Source organism: Artemia sp. Qi Xiang Cuo, chromosome 4 (genome assembly GCF_049724085.1).
Source record: "Artemia sp. Qi Xiang Cuo chromosome 4, ASM4972408v1, whole genome shotgun sequence".
In the NCBI taxonomy this organism is placed as follows: domain Eukaryota; kingdom Metazoa; phylum Arthropoda; class Branchiopoda; order Anostraca; family Artemiidae; genus Artemia; species Artemia sp. Qi Xiang Cuo.
In genome coordinates, this window is record NC_142797.1 from 62,679,609 (window position 1) to 62,698,370 (window position 18,762).

The 18,762-nt window shown below is 34.3% G+C and overlaps 1 protein-coding gene across 1 annotated transcript in view; it reads left to right on the plus strand.

The window, feature by feature from the left end:
• shg (DE-cadherin) overlaps positions 1-18,762 on the plus strand; it is a 239,108-nt gene that overhangs the window by 81,895 nt on the left and 138,451 nt on the right. The window contains exon 6 of the mRNA XM_089088478.1: positions 9,928-10,050. Within this exon, the coding sequence (XP_088944604.1) occupies positions 9,928-10,050 (123 nt within the window). The remainder of the gene's footprint in view (positions 1-9,927; positions 10,051-18,762) is intronic.

Here is an 18,762-nt window from a genome sequence, read left to right on the forward strand (position 1 = left end):
GGAAGAGAAAGGGTTTCTAAAGACGAAGATCCTTTATATTAAGGATCACTTGATGACAGATTCTGCAGTGATATACCCCTTTTCCTATTTTGGGGACCTTAACCACCCCCTCCCCCTATAGACCTTACCCACATTTTTAAGTATTACAACAATCAAGATTTTAAGGGTGTACCAAAATTTAACGCAAAATCATATCCATGATCCCCAAATATGATAGCTTTTCAAGTCCCCTTGATCTTCTAATTGGCGATTGAGTTTCTTATTATCCTTTGCAGTAGAAGTATACAAATATTAAATGCATACTTAGTTTCGTGTCAGGAACATTCTCATATTAAGATTTCTATGCCTTACGCTGATCGAAGTATTTTACTTGGGGAAATCGCTTGAATAATCGAACATAGTCTAAAGAATCTAAGGCAAGTACAGAGGTTGAAAGTAAGATCAGCGACTTCTTGGAACTTAAAAATAAACTACTGAAGTTTCTAACTTAACTATGTGTATTTACGGTACTTTCGTAGAAAGCGGTAAGTGCGTGAAAATTGAAGTTTCGTTAACGCTAATGAAATAACACAAAATAGGATGAAAACATAATAGTTTTATGAACAAAATTAGGCAAAATATTTTCACATTAGGGGTTTGGAGGGGGGAGGGGGTAAAACATAGCATATATTAAATAAGTAATCTAACCTCACCTAGGTCTCTCCCCCCCCCCTAAACCCCAAAAAACAAAAGTTTGAGTATTGTGAACGCAGTGATAAATCGCTGTTTACAATCCTGAGCATAGGAAATCTCCGTTGAAAAATACTGTTTGACTAGTTTCTTTAGTGGCAGACTTTCCGCTTTCTAGGAAAGTACCGTATTTACTATGATATTGATAGGTCAAAAGAATTATGTAGTTACAGTTGCAGAATAGAAAATTAATTTCCAGACTTTTTTTTTTCTTTTTCAATAATATAGCACCATCTATTGTACATCTGATCTTTAAAATCATACGTTAGAAATGACAAATGAGTGACCTCACCAACTTCAAACGCTTAGCCATCGAAAAATCAAGATATATTGTTTAGGTTCTTGTGTAGGGTTTATTCTTGTTTAGGACTAGCGGTTGATTCTGAAGATTAAAGTAATTGTCAACAGAAACTTAAGTCAGTAAAATGTAATTGTTTAGAAGGAATATATTCTAAGAACCAAACACAACAAAAACTACGGTTATTAAGCCACTGATCCCATCTCCCCCACCAGGAACGTGCCAAGATTTTTTCGTGGGGGGGGGTGAATAATATAAATATTTCGGGGGAGGAGAGCATTAATGATAACTAAATTTATTTGATAATTTGAATAAGAATTGCCCAGAACTTCAAGAAAATTTAGGATATTGAAGGCCCGAGAACCCTCTCTTGGGTACGGCCCCGTCCCTCCTCATGACTGAACCTGCTTGGTTTCCATGTACTAAATCATTTTTTTTGCATCCTTATCTGACCCTTCAATTCACATTACTGCTTAAACAATATTTTCTCCGTGACTATTTCTTCTAAAAATCCGACTTTTTATGAGTGACCAAATTTTCAGTAAGTCACGAAAACAATGAGCTATATAAATTTTACCTTGGCTTAGTATTAGAAAATCGATTTAGCTATCTTTAAGCTTTCTCTTGGTTTTGGAGTAGTCCTTGGCTATTCATGGAATGCGAAGTAAACTGTACAGTACTGTGATGGGCAATGCCTCTGTTCAGTTACATACTTCAGAGCTTCAATTAAGAAGTGCTTATATTTTCAATCATATTGGTTTGATATGTATCTTGCTCCTTACGATTGGTTTAATATCACTTCTTTAATTATATTCTTTCTATGCGATTAATCGTATGCATTTATCGTTAGATTTATAACTGCAAATTATTTTCAACAATAGCCTCCAAAAGGTTGTTTTTGAGGGGTATCCCACTTTCAAAAATGCCGGACACCATATGGTACGGGCCACGTATGGCGTGTGTAGACCTGGCTTGGTGGAAGTGCGCCTAAGCGTGGCAAAAAATAGGCGGTCCGGCATGTACACCGATGGCAGAGACTGGGTAGCCCTTTGATTGTCATTATTCTCTTCTGGGTGTCAACGAGGGGTCATTCGCTTTCCGCCACCCTTTTGTACATCGCCAGGCGTGCAGCACAGTTTCGCCACGAGTGGCAAAGCTCCGCCATGCTTGGCACACGTCACGTAGTGCACGTGATTTCTAAAAGTCTTTGACCACCCGGTTGTTAAATGGTATAACTTAGTTCAGAGCCTAAATAAGCTATTGATCTATTATCTTAATGACAATTTTTCCTATTTACACTGGAAAAGGGCTAAAAAAAAGTAGGCAACTAGACCTAGGCACGTACACAAGAATTTTTTCCAGAGAGGGGGTTTTAGAAAATGCAAACTTAGGCAAATTATATGGAAAAGATAAAAAATTGTTTGCAAAATCGTAAAAATGTCAAGTAACACAGACTTGAAAGTCTTTTCCTGGGTAATTGTTTACAGTGTCGTCAATCCACTAAAAATTGGGGGGGAATTTATTTTACTGTGGGTCATAAATCTGTGGGCCACACTTGCCGTTCTTCCATTTTTTTCAATGGATATACAAAAAAAAAAACATTTTTAGTGAAATGTCCCCCCCCCGCTCCTCCAAAAAAGTTCCAAAATCTAGGGGAGGTAAAAGTTTGGGTGGGGGCACATACCCCCTATCCCTCCCCCGAGGTGGCACCGCAGATTGTCCGATTGGATGCGTCTTTTCTAATTTCCGTTGATTGTATAATTCCAATTATTTTGTGTTATTCATATTATTTTGTATCATTGATTGTATCATTCATATTCAGTATTATTACTCATATGTATTATTCATAATGGTATATGACTTCCAAAATGCATGCGACCATATGAAAAATTACTTCATGCAGATAAATTCCCAACCATCAAGTGAAACTATTCCTATACAGAGGGGCAAGAGGAACCGTTCTTGAAAAACCTATTAAATCAGCAAAACTGGATTTTTGGACATAAAAAATTGTACTTTTGAAGCTCGAAAAACAAAAATCTGCTGCCCCCCCCTCAATACAAAACGAAGAAAGAAATTTGACAAATTGAAGAAATATACCATTGAACTTTCAGTTTCTTTTTTTATTTATTTTTATTATTTTTTGTTTATTAGATTTTTATTTATCCGAATGATTGGACAACCACTAGTAATCGACACATTCAGTACCCGAAGGTGAAAATACCTAGGATATGTAGTAATGATATAATATTCCCCCCCATTCTCAAGCTGAATAGAGTATATTTCAGTTTCAAACTGAATAGGGTATTTAAAAAAGAGATAAAAAGTGCCCCTTTCACATGTTTGCAAACAAGGGTAAAATATCCGCCTGTTGATGAAAGGTTTTTTTTTTATCCCACCGGAATGTATTCTATTCAAAGAACTGCAATACACTCAGGGGATAATCCTGCTATTCATCTGACCGACAGTGTATAGCAATCTTTTTATAAAGGGTCTTTTACTCGATCAATGCCTTGTGAGCTTAGGTGTATCTGAATAATGTGATTAATCCTCCCTTTCCTCCTTATTATGAAGTAAGCAAAACTAGTGTAATTAATTTAGTGTTGCTTTTGGTTTTAGTAATAAAGTAAGATTATATGGTACTGTTACGCTTAATGATACACACGAAAGAAGTCAAGTTTGGTTAATGCTAATCCAAAAAAAACAAAAAGGATGAATATATAATATTTTAGAAACAAATTTGGGCTATATATTTGCACATTGGGGGGAGGGGGGTAAAGCATAGCATATATTAAATACGTAACCTAACCTAGGTACCTCCCCCCCCTGAACCCCAACAAACAACAGTTTAGATATTCTAAATTCAATAAGAAACCAAGCTCTTCGATCAATTTAGATAACAATTACTTGCTTTATGGGTCTCCATCACTGCGTTCCTTCGACAGTCTATAGCGCTGTGTACCATTAAGTGCAGCTGTACCAATTATATTTTTTGATATATTTATTTTACATGAAAAATAGTTTGAAGAAGGAAGAGCTGAATTTGTTTTTATCAAAGGTGACACTTTTGATAAAACTTAACAAAATGCACTTTCACTGACTTCCAAGCAGAAGTAGTGTTAGTTCTTGCATAATTTTGACATTAGTGCATAATATAACCGCTTCGAGACAATTTGAATGATCATCTTTGTCACTTGATGACTTGAATCTTCAACAAAGTTAATAGTGTCACTTATCCGAAAAGTTGGATTTTAAATGTCCATTTTTAGGGTGACTTATCCCTTTACATACGGAATTCCTCTCGGTAAGGCAAATTTGCTTAATGAGCTGTCCGTTTTAATTTAACCCCTATTCATAAACCCCTTCTTGCTTCTGTCAGAGACAACAAAGATTACCAAAACTTAATGAAGCATAAATTTTTTTCCCGAAAAAACATTATTTTTTCTGAAATATTTATTTTACATGAAAAATAGTTTGAAGAAGGAAGAATAGAATTTTTTTCGAAGGTTTAATTATAGCTAATCGTGACGCTTATCCGAAAAAGTGAATTTTAAATGTTACTTACTCCTTTACATACGGAACTCCTTTCGGTGAGGCGAATTCGCTTAATGGGCTGTACGTTTTAATTTAACCCCTATTCATAGACTTCTTCTGGCGTCTGTCAGAGACAAAAGATTACCGAGACTTTATGAAGGATAAAAATATTTTTTTTCGAAAATATATTTTTTTCCGAAATATTTATTTTACTTGAAAAATAGTTTGAAGAAGGAAGGGTAGAATTTTGTTTTCAAAGGATCAATTATAGCCAATAGTAACACATCTGAAAATTTTCTTTTAAAATGCCCATTTTTAGAATGATTTATCCCTGTCTATATGGAACTCCTGTCGGTGAGGCAAATTTGCTTAATGGGCTGTCCGTTTTAATTTAATTCCTATTCATAGATTCCTCAATTCTGTCAAAGGTGAAACAGATTACCAATATTTATAATTAAGCATAAAAGTCTTTAGATCTTCTCTTTTTATTCTGAAATGTCATAATATTTGCAATTTTCTGTAATTTTCCTTATTTTGAGCATTCGGATATTTTTCCCTCCCCTTTCCTTCCAACAAAAGTTCCTATTCTCTTGCCTGAAAGTGAAGGAGGAGAAAATGTTAAATATTGTAAAATATTCATCCGGGCCTCCTTATCTAATTTCAATGAAAAGTAATAAGGGAAAGCTTTCATCAGCGTAAATCAAATATCTTTGCCACAACTTCCATCCCACTTTAAGAACCATTTTATAGTCCTATTTGACTCAAACTAAATAACTTCCTTAAGCCGTTTTAAGGTCCAATTTTTCAACCAGAAAAGGTTTTATGGGAACATTAGGAAATCTGAAATTCAAATTTTTAAGATTGTATGAATTGAAACTGTGAGGTTTTGTTGTTTAGTAAATTACTGTCAGCGGCGGATCTAGAGCAAAATCGGGGGGGGGGGGGTCAATGTGACAAGGGCGCCAGTGAGCAAATTATTTTTTTTTGGGGGGGGGCAAATATGACAAAGGTGCCAATAATTGACCAAATTAACAGATTTATTCTAAAAGAAAATAGAAAAAGAAAAAAACAGGAAAAGAGGGTGCCAGAAAAAATCTTGGGGGTCCAGGGTTCCCCGGCTCCCTTGGATCCGCCAGTGATTACTATTTTGCGTGGCTTTTCAGAGTTTCTGTTGGAAAGTTACTATATTTAATATCCCTTTCTTTCTTGTTAATTATGACAAAAAAATGTGAAACGTGATTTTTCATCTTGAAAGCGACATTTTATTGGTCATCGAATCTTCCCTGAAAAACGCAAAAAAAAGTTTTACTTAATTAAGTCTGTTCCTGATAGAAAGGGCGTAGCTCTGTTTGACTCCTCTCGAATACGGGAACTGGCTTGTCCACTTGCCCGACATTCCTCATTTTTTATCATTAGTTTGTATCAAATCAAGCTTTTTGCTTCAAAAGCCACATGGGTTATATATATATATATATATATATATATATATATATATATATATATAGCCTATATATTATCCTTCGAACTTTTAATGAATACAGAGTAGACTATATTGTAAGTAAATTTAGTTTTGGAATGCACTACTCAGAACTTTTCGTAAGCTTCTTGCAATTCCCAAAATTGGAGAAATTAAACCTAATATCATAGAACACAGGAATTTGCATGACAAATTAAAGCCACTAAGCCAGGTTGAGTACAGGGGTGGTTCTAGGGGAGGGACAGAGGGAGCACTTGCCCCAGACGCTAATTTTAGAGGTGCAAAATGTCAAATAAATAACGTGCAGTTATAATCATTTTTTTATTTTTGACATTATATTTTTATTGAAATAAAGTAGAGAACGCAGTTAATAAATGAAAATAATTAATTAATTATCAATAAATAAAAAATAATGAAATAATAATAATTAAAATAATAAAATTAAAATAAAAATTAAATTATTCTAAAACAAATTAATAAATAATGAAATAATAAACTATTAATTAATTAATAAATTGAATATAATATTGTTAATAAACGAAAATTTTGATAAAACTTGGCCTGAAAATTTTATTGGGAGACAGGCGGTGGGGGTGCTAATCAAGATTTTGCCCCAAGCGCAAGAGAGGCCGAAACCGCTACTAGTCGAGTAATGTATCGGAGAAAACACAAAATAAGAAGGAAAAGTGAAAGCTGAAACTAAAATCGAGTGAGAAGAATACACTGTGGACGGATTGGCTGGAGTCCTTGTTGGAACATTTGCATTCAATTTTTTTTTCTCACAGCAAAAATTAAAGAAACAAAAAGCTGTTTACTTTTTAATTAGGTTTTGTCTGACTCTCCTAAAAGCCAGCAAAATCTTAGAGTGAGTTCCCGGTTGAAATTGCAATTTAATTCGTATTTATTTTATATTTAATGCAAAGCAACTGCGAGCTTGAACGATTTTTTTTTAACTGGTATCTTAATACGCATTATAATTGATTATCAAAATATGAGTAGTGGTGTCTCAATATTCACCAATTATCATTAGATTGGTCATTTGCCTCTATTTTTTCCAATTTGATGATGATTGTGCAAAAGTTAATACACTGAAGATGCTAGTTACCCCTGTTTGAAAAAAAATAATATAATATGTAAAAAGATAAATAAAAAAATTAATTCAAATTAATTTTTTGATCCTTGCAACTATTAATCCGCTCTCACCTGGAACAAAATTTAATTTTTATTAAATGTTATATTTAATATTAAATAAATATTATTAGATTTTTTTAGAACCTAGAGCATGTTCTTAAATTCTTCTTTCGATTATTAGATTGATTCTAAGGTCATTCGAATTGTGAAGCGTCTGAATAACCATCACATTTATTTCCGCGGGATTTTTTCAGATATGTACATGTCAATTTAGGGTCTGTCCTTTTAAAATGTATTGACAGGGAACGTGATACTTTTATCCTGGCAGTCTAATAATTTTATTTCACCATTGTTCTCCTAAAGAACCTTAGCTTTGATCGACTGATAACAGATTTGGCAGCTCCCATGTGTCCTGTTAAAAATTTTTGTCTCTAGTAATGATTGATTCCCTTGTATTAGGCACATCTGTTGCTTCTCTTGCTTAGAAAGTCTGTTGGCCCAGCAAGTTTGACTTAGTCTCCTTTAGGCTTCACCGTGCTTAGCTCCACCATATTCAACTACTCAAACGGTGTAACAGTTTAAGCATATTTTGTATGTTTCGAAGGAATACCCAAACCTCCAATCTATACCCAATTTATCTGGGGTCTGAATTTACGTCTTCCAAGGTGCTGCGCACTATCGGGAAAATTTAGTACACCCACCGGCGTACATTCCTGTATAGACAATAAGTAACTTCTTGTGCTGTGCTGCCTTTCTACTTACGATTAAAATTAAATTAAAATATGAAATTGACTAAAACGCAATTGAAACTGTGAACGCTGAAAAAAAAGAGTAAATTTTATGCATACATAATAAACGTCCGAATATTTTGGTTTCACATCTGGAAGCATCAACGGAAAAAGAGAAGGAAAAGTAAGACGAAAAAAAAACAAACAAAAAAAACACAAATACCATTAAAAGAAAAAAAATGCCACCTTGTAAATAGTCGCTGTTTTTAAACAAGCCTGTAAAACAATTCCAGAAAAAAACTAGCTGTATAGAATTGTGAAAGTCCGTAAGATATCCTCTGTTGTGAGATTGTAATAAAATGAAACAATCTTTCTATAAAACCTTATATATGACCAATCTTAATTATGGCAAAATGCATTTTTCAAAATCTAAAAGGGATCAGTTTTGTTACTTTTTTCATTTTTTCACTAAAAATGCAAAAATCATGGGGGGGGGGGGTAAAAGGTTTAGTAGGGGAGCAATTTCTGGGAACTTCTTATTCAAGTTTTCAATGAATTTTGTTTATTATTGGCTACCCGCCTGAAATAAAACTCATCTGTACATGCCTGTTCTTTGAAGCTGTTTTTATCTTTCTTAACGTCATTCAGTTTGTGATAATTTATCTTATCTTTTCTTATTAACCTAGTCTATACTTTATTCACCTAGTCTATACTTTTTTCCTAAGATTTTCTCGGATATTTCTAATTCCACTCCCTCCATTCATTGAACAGATAAATCTAGTAATATTTTTTTGCTCTTGAATTCAATAACTTGTGTTCTAAAATTGTTGACTGGATTTGGTAATGATTTATTATAAAAATAGATGTAATTACACGTATTAACAACCAATACTGATTTTTTAAAGATTTTCATTTTTTTTTTTAGGTTGGTGAAAAATCTGGTTCGAATAAGATTAATCGGTTTAAAATTGTTCCTCGTGGAATCTATTAAACATTCATTGATGTATCTAAAAATAACAAATGGATTTAATTTAATATGCAAAAGGCCTGTAAAATGCTGAAGAAAGAGAGAAGTCATAGAGAGTTAAAAATTAATAGGAATTTGACTGAAGATGAAACTAAATAGTCTTTAGACACCCATAAGAAATTTCAATATGAAAATTCAGGTTTCCTGATTTTCCTGTAGATATTGCTTTTTCTATCCTCTAAACTCTTCAGAAACAAGGTTTGGCCACATCAATATCTTTTAGGCACTTGGTGTAATAAGAACCTTAACTGATTATACTTCAAATTGGCATTGTGCCTCATTTAGAAGGGGGTGCTTCATTTAGAAGCACCCCCTTCTGATCCAATATCCTAATCCATAAAAGGCTGGTGGTGGTGGATATCATCCCCTCCATAGGGAATAAATAAGGTATTATTCATCCTATCGATAAAAGAAAGCCTAGATAGGGGAAAGTCGTAATGACCCCTATTATGAGTTCGGTAAATGACCCTGAACTAGGAATATCTTTGAAGTTTATTGACTGTCTGATAAATTTGGGTAATAATTGTGGAAGTCAATAGGGTAGAAATGGATTTGATTGTGCTTTCCTGCATCAGATTAGCCCATGATTCAAATAAATTGAGGTTTAAGGAAAAGAAAAGAAAAAATGGAAAAGTACTACCCTCTTAAATTTAAACGAAAAGTTCATTTTTATTTTATTAATGTATATTTGGATTTCTAGTTTGTCAACGTAACAAAAGCCGAAGATGCATAGAAGTTGGGGAAAGGGGGATTTTAATTCTTTATTGCTGTGGTTTCAAAGCAGTCATTCATTCCTTCGTAGAAGTTGTTTCCTGTTGTTCAATTTATTTTTCATCATTTCTATTTTATTAACGAGAAATATAAGAAAAACGGAAAATTTCCCCCCTTTTAATAATTGATTGCTACTTATAAATCTCTATTTTCATTTAATTTTTAATTGCAAGGACAGTATGATCTTATAATTTTTTTCTGATATGGAGTTTACGTGGTTTATTTATTTTAGGTCGAAGCATACGATCCTGATCAGGGACCAGCCGGAAAGGTTCGATATGAAATTATTAGATCGCAATCAGCAGAGAAGCAGTTCAATGTAAATAGTTATACTGGCGAAATAACCACTGCTAAAGTAAGTGTTTGATCTATTGATCTTTGGTGATACCTAGCCTATTTACATATTTACAGATTGACACTAAAACGTGGAGAAAAAAACTTTTAGATCTCACGTCCGTTTACTTACTTACTACTTACTTAGGTCCCGACCATCCTTGTTGGACGTTTTGGGCCACTCTTGCTAGTTCATGGGTAAGGGCTCGGCACATTATTCTATCAGGTGCAATACGGGATAACAGGGCTAATTTGACATCATCGACATCGAAGTTATCTTTCCATCGCTGTCGTGGTCTGAATCGTGGACGAAGGCCATGCAGAGATTCTTCAAGTGCGATTTTCGGGAAGCGGCTCGGCTCCATTCGCTTGAAATGGCCGAACCAAGCGCAGTTTCTGTTTCTTGATCTTACTGAGAATGGTTTCAGTCGACTGGAGCCTTTAGTGTACTTCCATATTTGTGAAGCAGTCAGTGTATTTGATTCTAGCGTTGCGAGGGAGGCATCTCATCTCGAAAGCTAGAAGTTTTCTATCATCTTAAGTTTCGTCTCACGTGCGTTTAGAGTGTTGGAAATTCACCTTAGATACAATAACCCTTTTCTTTAAAAGAAACCAGGACCTGTTGCTTTCTGGAACCTAGATGAATCTCTTAGTCCTCGCAGATCTGGATTATTCCACAGTTACAACATTCTAAAGGAAATTTCTAATGTATTGTGTTAGGTTTTCTTTCGATCCAAACGTATTTCTAATTATAATTCTAATAATATATTTCTAATTAGATCGTAATTTATTTCTAACGTATTGTGTTTGGTTTCCTTTAGATCGACTTTTGTGAATAACATCAGTCATAGGGGCTTCAGAAGATTCTTCTTCTAGGAACTCAGACTAATGCCCCCAAATAGTGTTTAATGTTTCATTTTTATGTTACTTTTCTTGGTCGATATAATTAATTTTTGTTTTCATTTATATGATGGTGAGGTGGTGTGATCTTTACGGTTTCACCTTACGAAAAGTATTCAGGTCAGGCAAGGAACAATTTTTCTCTACCCTTTTCTGCAGATATGATTGAATACTGCAAGGGAATGAATATGCAAATTAAGATCAGTATATTTCAAAACAGAATCATAGTTATCGTTCAGAAAACTGTTGAATTTGATCACTTTCTCTGTAAATCCATTTTACAGCGGTTTCAATAGAGCGTTGAATTCTTGATGCCAACCATTTTCTGCAACGAAAATTTGTGCTTAAAGCCAGTCGTTCACTTTGATTAGCTGATGCGATTCCACGATCCGTTTCTAAGTGACGATTAAATAAAAAAAACAAGTTTTTTAAACTGAAAGTAAGGAGCGACATCAAAACTTAAAACGAACAGAAATTATTCCGTATATGAAAGGGGCTGTCCCCTCCTCAACGCCTTGCTCTTTACGCTGAAGTTTTTTATTGTTTTAAAAAATAAAGTTGTGAGACAGAGTCAAACTTTAGCTTAAAGAGTGAGGCGTTGAGGAGGGACAGCCCCTTTCATATACGGAATAATTTCTGTTCGTTTTAAGTTTTAATGTCGCTCCTTACTTTCAGTTTAAAAAACTTGTTTTTTTTATTTAATTTATGATCGTTTTTTATGTTATGCATCTTTTATTTGTATAAAAATTTTACTTTTATTTTTATCAATGGATGTCTTTAAAAATTAACTTAAGTAACTAACTTCTATATTCGTATATTTTTCTTCTGGCAAAAAATACAAAGTTGCAGATTTTTGCAGATATGAGCTTGAAACATATGTAAGAGGGTTTTCTGATACGCTGAATCTGACGGTGCGATTTTCATTAAAATTCTTTCACTTGTAGGGGATGTTTCCCCCCTCTTTAAAAAATCGAGTAAATTTTCTCAGGCTCGTAGCCTTTGATGAGTAATACTAAACTTAATAAAATTTATATATTTAGGATCAGCATTATAAACACATTCTTTTGATACATTTATTGACATCAAAATTTCGTTTTTAAAAGTTTCGATTACTATTGAGCCGTATCGCTTGTTTTTTTATTGTTTTTTTTATTACGTATATGTTATTACTTATATGAAGGGGTTCTCCCCTTAGTCAATACCACGCTCTTTACGTTAAAAGTTAAAAAAATTTTGATTCAGAAACCCCTGAATCACAAAGGCCGTTTAATTAGAATAGATAGCTCTTTTGAAAGCACTAAAAAAAACCTGTAGCGTAAAGAGCGAGGTACTGACTTGGGGGAGAACCCCCTCACATACGTTATAATTTCTGTTCGTTTTAAGTTCTAATATTCCTTCTTACATTTCAGTTGAAAAAACTTGTTTTTTTTTATTTAATTTCTGATCGTTTTTTAAATAATGCTTGGAAATCCGGCGCCCCCTTCATAGAAATGTCCCTTACCCCAAAGAAACATCCTCCACGGAAATATTCTCCAGAGTCAGCCCCTTCTCTAGCCCCCCCTCCAGAAAAAAATCCTTCCTGAAAATGGTTGTATAGTTCCCAATAACCAATAAATAATGCTGGCAAGTCCGGTGCCTCCTTCATGGCAATTTCCCTTCCCCCATGAAAACTTCCATCATGAACAGATCCTCCAACATAACCACCGACCCACCCTTCCCTCCCACTACCAGAGAAAAAATCTCCTAAAAACTTCTGTATACTTCCCAATAACCAATAATAAATGTTAACATTGGGTAAAGTTCATAACTTTTAGCCCTCCCTCTGGGAACTTCGGGGAATTAGGTCATCCTAAAAGACATATTTATTATATTTTCGACCATGCTCAACAAAATGGCTATCTCAAAATTTTGATTGGGTGACTGGGAAAAAAATAAGCGTGGGAGGAGGCCTAGTTGGCCTCCATTTTTTTTGGTCACTTAAAAAGGGTACTAGAACTTTTAATTTCCGTTCCAATGAGTCCTCCCGCGATATTCTAGGACCACTGGGTCGATACGATCATCCCTGGGTAAAAAAAAACAAAAAACAAACAAACAAACAAACAAACAAATAAACACGCATCCGTGATCTTTCTTCTGGCAAAAAATGGAAAATTCCACATTTTTGTAGATAGGAGCTTTAAACCTTTACAGTAGGGTTCTCTGATACGCTGAATATGATGGTGTGATTTTCATTAAGGTTCTATAACTTTTAGGGGGTCTTTCCCCCTTTTTTTGAAAATCAGCCAAATATTCTCAGGCGCGTAACTTTTGACATGTAGGACTAAACTTGATGAAATCATCAAGTTTAATATATATATTTGAAATCAGCATTAAAATATGATTCTTTTGATGTATCTATTGGTATCAATAACCCGTTTTCTAGAGTTTCCGTTACCATTGAGCCACGTCGCTCCATACTTACAGTTCGTTACCACGAACTGTTTGATAAATCATGTCTTCTGTGATTACTTATCAGGAAGTCGTATTGACAGTCCTGTTTTTCGTGACACGAATTCTATTTGAGCAATTTTTTCCTGACTTTGATTGTTTGTTCGAGAGCCAAATGTCAGGAAATTGGTTTCTTTGGATTCCAGTCTTTCCCCATTGTGCCCGAATGTACTTTTCTGATAGGTGATCTCGCTCCTGATTTTCTCATTAAGCTACTGGATTTTCGTGTTTTTTTCGTCTAGTTTAAATTGCGGATAATCTTTATTGATTGCGTACCTGTCTGACTGATCGTAATTCAAACAGTAAGCTGTACGAAAATGTGGTTCTATTCCACTTCCTAGGGCTATAAAGAGGGAATGGTTGAGATGCTTAGGACACGTTCTACGGGTGAAGGATGACGGATTGCCAAAGATCGTGCTTTTCGGTCCACCTTTTACGGCCAAACGAGAAGCCGGTCGTCTCCGAACGAAATAGGATGAGGTCATCAGAAAGGATTTAAGAGAAATTGGAACTTTTTGGTAGTGTTTACAGAGGGATGCTTTGAATAGATGTGGAAGGAAGAGTGTGTGTAGCTGTGTTGGCCTCAGGCGGCTTGGTGCTGCAATGAGTTGTTAGCACCCAGAGAACACTTTTGGGTCCATGTCCTCAGCCCTCTCAAGAACTGCCAACATTTCTACAACTCCCCCTGTAATATCATATATTTTTCATATAATAAGTGATTTTTTGGGAGGGGGAGAGGGGAAATGATAAAACAAACCTCATTTCATAATTGAATAAGAAGTGGCGAGAAATCAGGAAGATTTTTAAGATTTCGGGGAAAGGACTGGACCACAAGACTTGTGTGTCTTTCTGTGTGTGCATAGAAAGGGCCAGGCCCCAGAACTGCCCCATGCGTAGATACCTGCTTTTGTGCATGCAGCACTTTAAACCTACAACACTTTAAAATACAAGACACAAATTCAGTAATGACAACCTAATTGTCTAAGTCACACGACATCGGTCCGGCGTCTAAATGACGGGCATTAAACAATTGATCTGTATCAGGCTATTGCATGATGCGATATTTGATGTTTAAAGCTGTCTGCTGTAATGGGGTAAAGATCTTAAAGACTCGCACATCATAATATATTCTACAATATGGAGAATTCCTATCTTCTCCATTAAAGATTTTTGGGACAAACCAGTTTCGCACATTTTTCACGACTCCACCTTCACTCGTGCGCAATGACAAAATGCCAAGTACAGGGTTGCCACCCGGTTACAAAAAAAAAACTAGATTTGTGATTTTCGGGTTGATTTAATGATTTTCTTCAATAATTTAGTAGTTTATGTGCAAATTTAGTGATTTTTTAGTTTTGGCAATATGCAAAAAGTCACTAGAAATAGTGATAATAAATCACTAGGAGTGGCAACCCTGGCCAAGTATCAACTGACGCTATTACGATTTCCGCACAGGGAAGCTTCCCTTTGCGCGCACTGTGCTGTGTCCCATTTCTGAACCAATATTTCCATACTGTATAACATTTATGCTGTGTAAACTCGTAACTAACTTTTAGCTTGGCACAAATATGTCTCGTATGTTTTTTTGCGTTTCCAGGAACACGGGAAAACTACTTTGAAAGATTCCATTATTTCTTCAGCAGCTCAACTATATCTTTGATATTGATTAAATCTTAAAGTGAACTAAATTCGCTCGATCATTTACAGCAATTACTTTCATAGTTTATACTAAAATTTATGAATGTATTTTTTCTTCGAAATTGTGTTTTCTGGTACATGCAAGGCCAAAACCATGCTCCATGAACTTTGGCGTAACTTCTATGGGCTAGGGGGCTCCACCTGAAGTTTAGTTACTTCAAAAATATTGCCAGAACTAAGATAAGTTTGCACAATTCAAACATCCACAGAAACGGGTCAGTTTTCTTTAGTATATCTCTGCCTCTTTGGTGCTATGGGTCATTTTTCAGTTTTTACAACCATTTTCACTTAATTTGTGAAAATTAGCCCCAACTTTGCCCTTCCCCCCCAAAAAAAAAATTTGGCAAAATTTTGCCACTGCCCAGGAGGGGAGTTGGGATTTACCCTTTTCCGAAGTACGAAAAATTACGTTACAAAATCTTCTTTTTGGATATGTAATATAAATGTTCCATTCCCCTTCCCCCATTCAATTTGTCAGTTCTATATCCTTTTCTTGTAAATCCCAGGCCCTTTTCATGTCAAAACTTTTATATTCAAGCACACACTATTTTTAGCGATTTTATATTGGCTGAATATTATTGCCCGACCTTTATACTTTTGAGAGGATTTTATTACGAATAAATAATTTTCCTGTTGAAAACCTTTCCCTTTTCCATTATTTTTTTTTCTTCGAATAATCAAAACAGTTCTGAGATCAAGCACTCGGTTTCTGAAGAAAAAAGTGTTTAAAGTGACTGCACCCATTAAACTGTAAAACCGCGACTTTTGCCCAGAATTATAACTCCATATACAAGTATATTCAGTTAATTAAATACAATAAATTTCTTGAGTATATCTTAAATAGATGGGAAATTTTAACTTGAATATGCTGTTTATGATTGAGAATCTTTAAGGTGGAAAATTCCGTCTCCGCAGGACTAAATTGAATAGTAACTAGACATAATTTCATGAGGATAAATTAATTGCCTTTGTTGTTCTTCAACCTAGTAAGAGATTCTGCAGAATTAATTATGAATATCTTTAAACCGTTGAGTTTTGAATTGTGGGAGAAGGATTGCGGGAATAGGAAGAAAGGGTAAAGTCTTTGACCAAGAGAAGGGGGAGGGGATACCCCCTGATAGTGCCTTTCCAGAAAGTCGTTATCTGGAACAACCTTAAGAAAACGGTAAAATATAGGCGAGAGTTAAAACAAAAATGCTAAATCCTTTCATTTTATATATATATATATATATATATATATATATATATATATATATATATATATATATATATATATATATATATATATATATATATATATATATGCCCATATTTGTTTTAAGTTTTAATGTTGGTCATCAGTTTCAGTTGAATTTTTTTCCTATATATTTTCTAATCACCTCCAATCTAGGGGAGATAGCATGGAAGCCTAAATCTTATTGGGGACACAATTAAACATATAATATGTACCTTTCTGCTTAACGCATCCATCCAGTAGCGAGAAATTTTCAGAAAACAGGAGCATGATATGAGAGGCATGATGTTTACAAAAAAGGATATTCGAAAAAAGGAGAAAAGACCCCCTAAAAGTTATAGAACCCTAATGAAAATCACACCATCATATTCAGCGTATCAGAGAACCCTACTGCCGAGAACCCGGCTTAAATTAACTCGCAAATTTCTAATGTTTGACTCTTTGATGGCGATGCATGTTTTCTTTTTGTCTGCAAAACTGCTTGACCACACTTTATGGCGTCAAGTCATGTGGTTTTTAAAGTAATTCGTTTTATTCGTAAAAATGCATACATTACAACAATGCTCAGAAGCAATAGCTTGAACACAATGCAACAGAGAAAAAAAAGGAGAAAGGAGCTTAATTTACTGTTATAGTAAACATAACAGTTTACTATATTGCCTTTGTTACTATAACAGTTTACTATACAATGGGACAGATACCGTCCCATTGGTGGATGATAAGAAACTTTTCACTGTTCTACCCTACATTCCAAAATTGAGTGACAAATTGAAAAGAATCCTTAAAAAACATAAACTTAGCGTCGCCTTTAAAAATTCAAATATTACACAGAACTTTTTTAACAACGGCAGAGATAAAACCAGCCCCATTCTGGGTAGTGGTGTTTATAGAATTCCTTGTTCTTGTGGCTGTTTTTATGTTGGTAGAACCCAACAGCAATTGGGGGAGAGGTTATCTGAGCACAAGTCCTCAATTGACAAGGCAATGAGGTTACGCCAAAGGCCTGAGGTTTTTGATTCCGCCTTGGCGCAACATGTGTACGAGATTCCACACCATTTCATTTTGTTTGACGAGGCCTCTATCGTTGCCCCCGTTAAAGGTCTCACGCAAGTTTTCAGGGAGGCAGTTGAAATAAAAAAGCACATTCACCAAAAGGTAGCTCTCAATAGAGACACTGGAGAAATTTTTCTAAGTCCCATTTATGACAAAATTATTAATTCTGATCGTTTTTACATACATCCACAAAGTTATATTGTGCAATCGAATAGAGTCTCCGATAACAATCAAACTGGAAAGCGATCAGCCTTTAAAAGTGCTTTACGCAAAATGAAATTCTGAAATGCCATTTAGACTTGTGTTTTTTATTCAGTTACCCTTTCACCGTTACTAGGAAAGGGTCGTCCAATTTTAGTTTCGTGTTTTTATTTTAAGGTTTGGTTTTTATATTTTTATCAGTTTTATTCTGCACTGAGGACGGTCAAGCGGAGGTCTTGACCGAAATATTTGCATAATTTTTCAATTTTTTCACTGGCTGTTAATTGTCCTCGTTTCCTTTCTTCGCGATTTTTGTTTATATATATAGGCTATATATATATATATATATATATATATATATATATATATATATATATATATATATATATATATATATATATATATATATATATATATATATATATATATATATATATATATATATATATATATATATATATATATATATATATATATATATATATATATATATATATATATATATATATATATATATATATATATATATGTTTTATACTTATATATTTCTTATGATTTTTGAAGCTTTTCTTGTCATTTTTGAAGCTTTTCAGCTATTTCTTGAAACTCTGAGGAGGCATATGATTCTGGTTTGTTTGCCAATTTTAAGTAGTATTTCGGTAGGAAAAGCTTGACGGTGTGTAACAGCTTTTTCAAGAGTTCCGTCACTGTGGTTCTTGCAGATATTTTTCCATGATTAAATTTTACGCCATCTTGTTTTGCCTAAAAATGCTCGACACGAGGTTTTTACATTGTCTTATTTATGATATCTTTTAAATGTGAGCTATAATGAATTTTTATATCTATTCTTATAATCTGTAGCTGTTTTTTAGCAACTTCATTTTTATTTGAGACTTGGATTAGCTCTTTTTGTGTTAATATTATTATTATGATGGATGGACTCACCAGACTGGGTCGAGGCCCAGACCATAAAGGCCATTTGGCACCATTTTATTTTTCATAAGAATATTCCCTAGAAATAGGCTAACGCCCAAAAAATATAAAAGAAAATCATTTCTCAAAGCTAAATAAAAGAAGAATTTAAAGAAAAAGAACCCGAACATCTCCCCCTCATTCTCCACATGATTGATACATTAAATTTAAAGCCAGGAATTCGTTTTC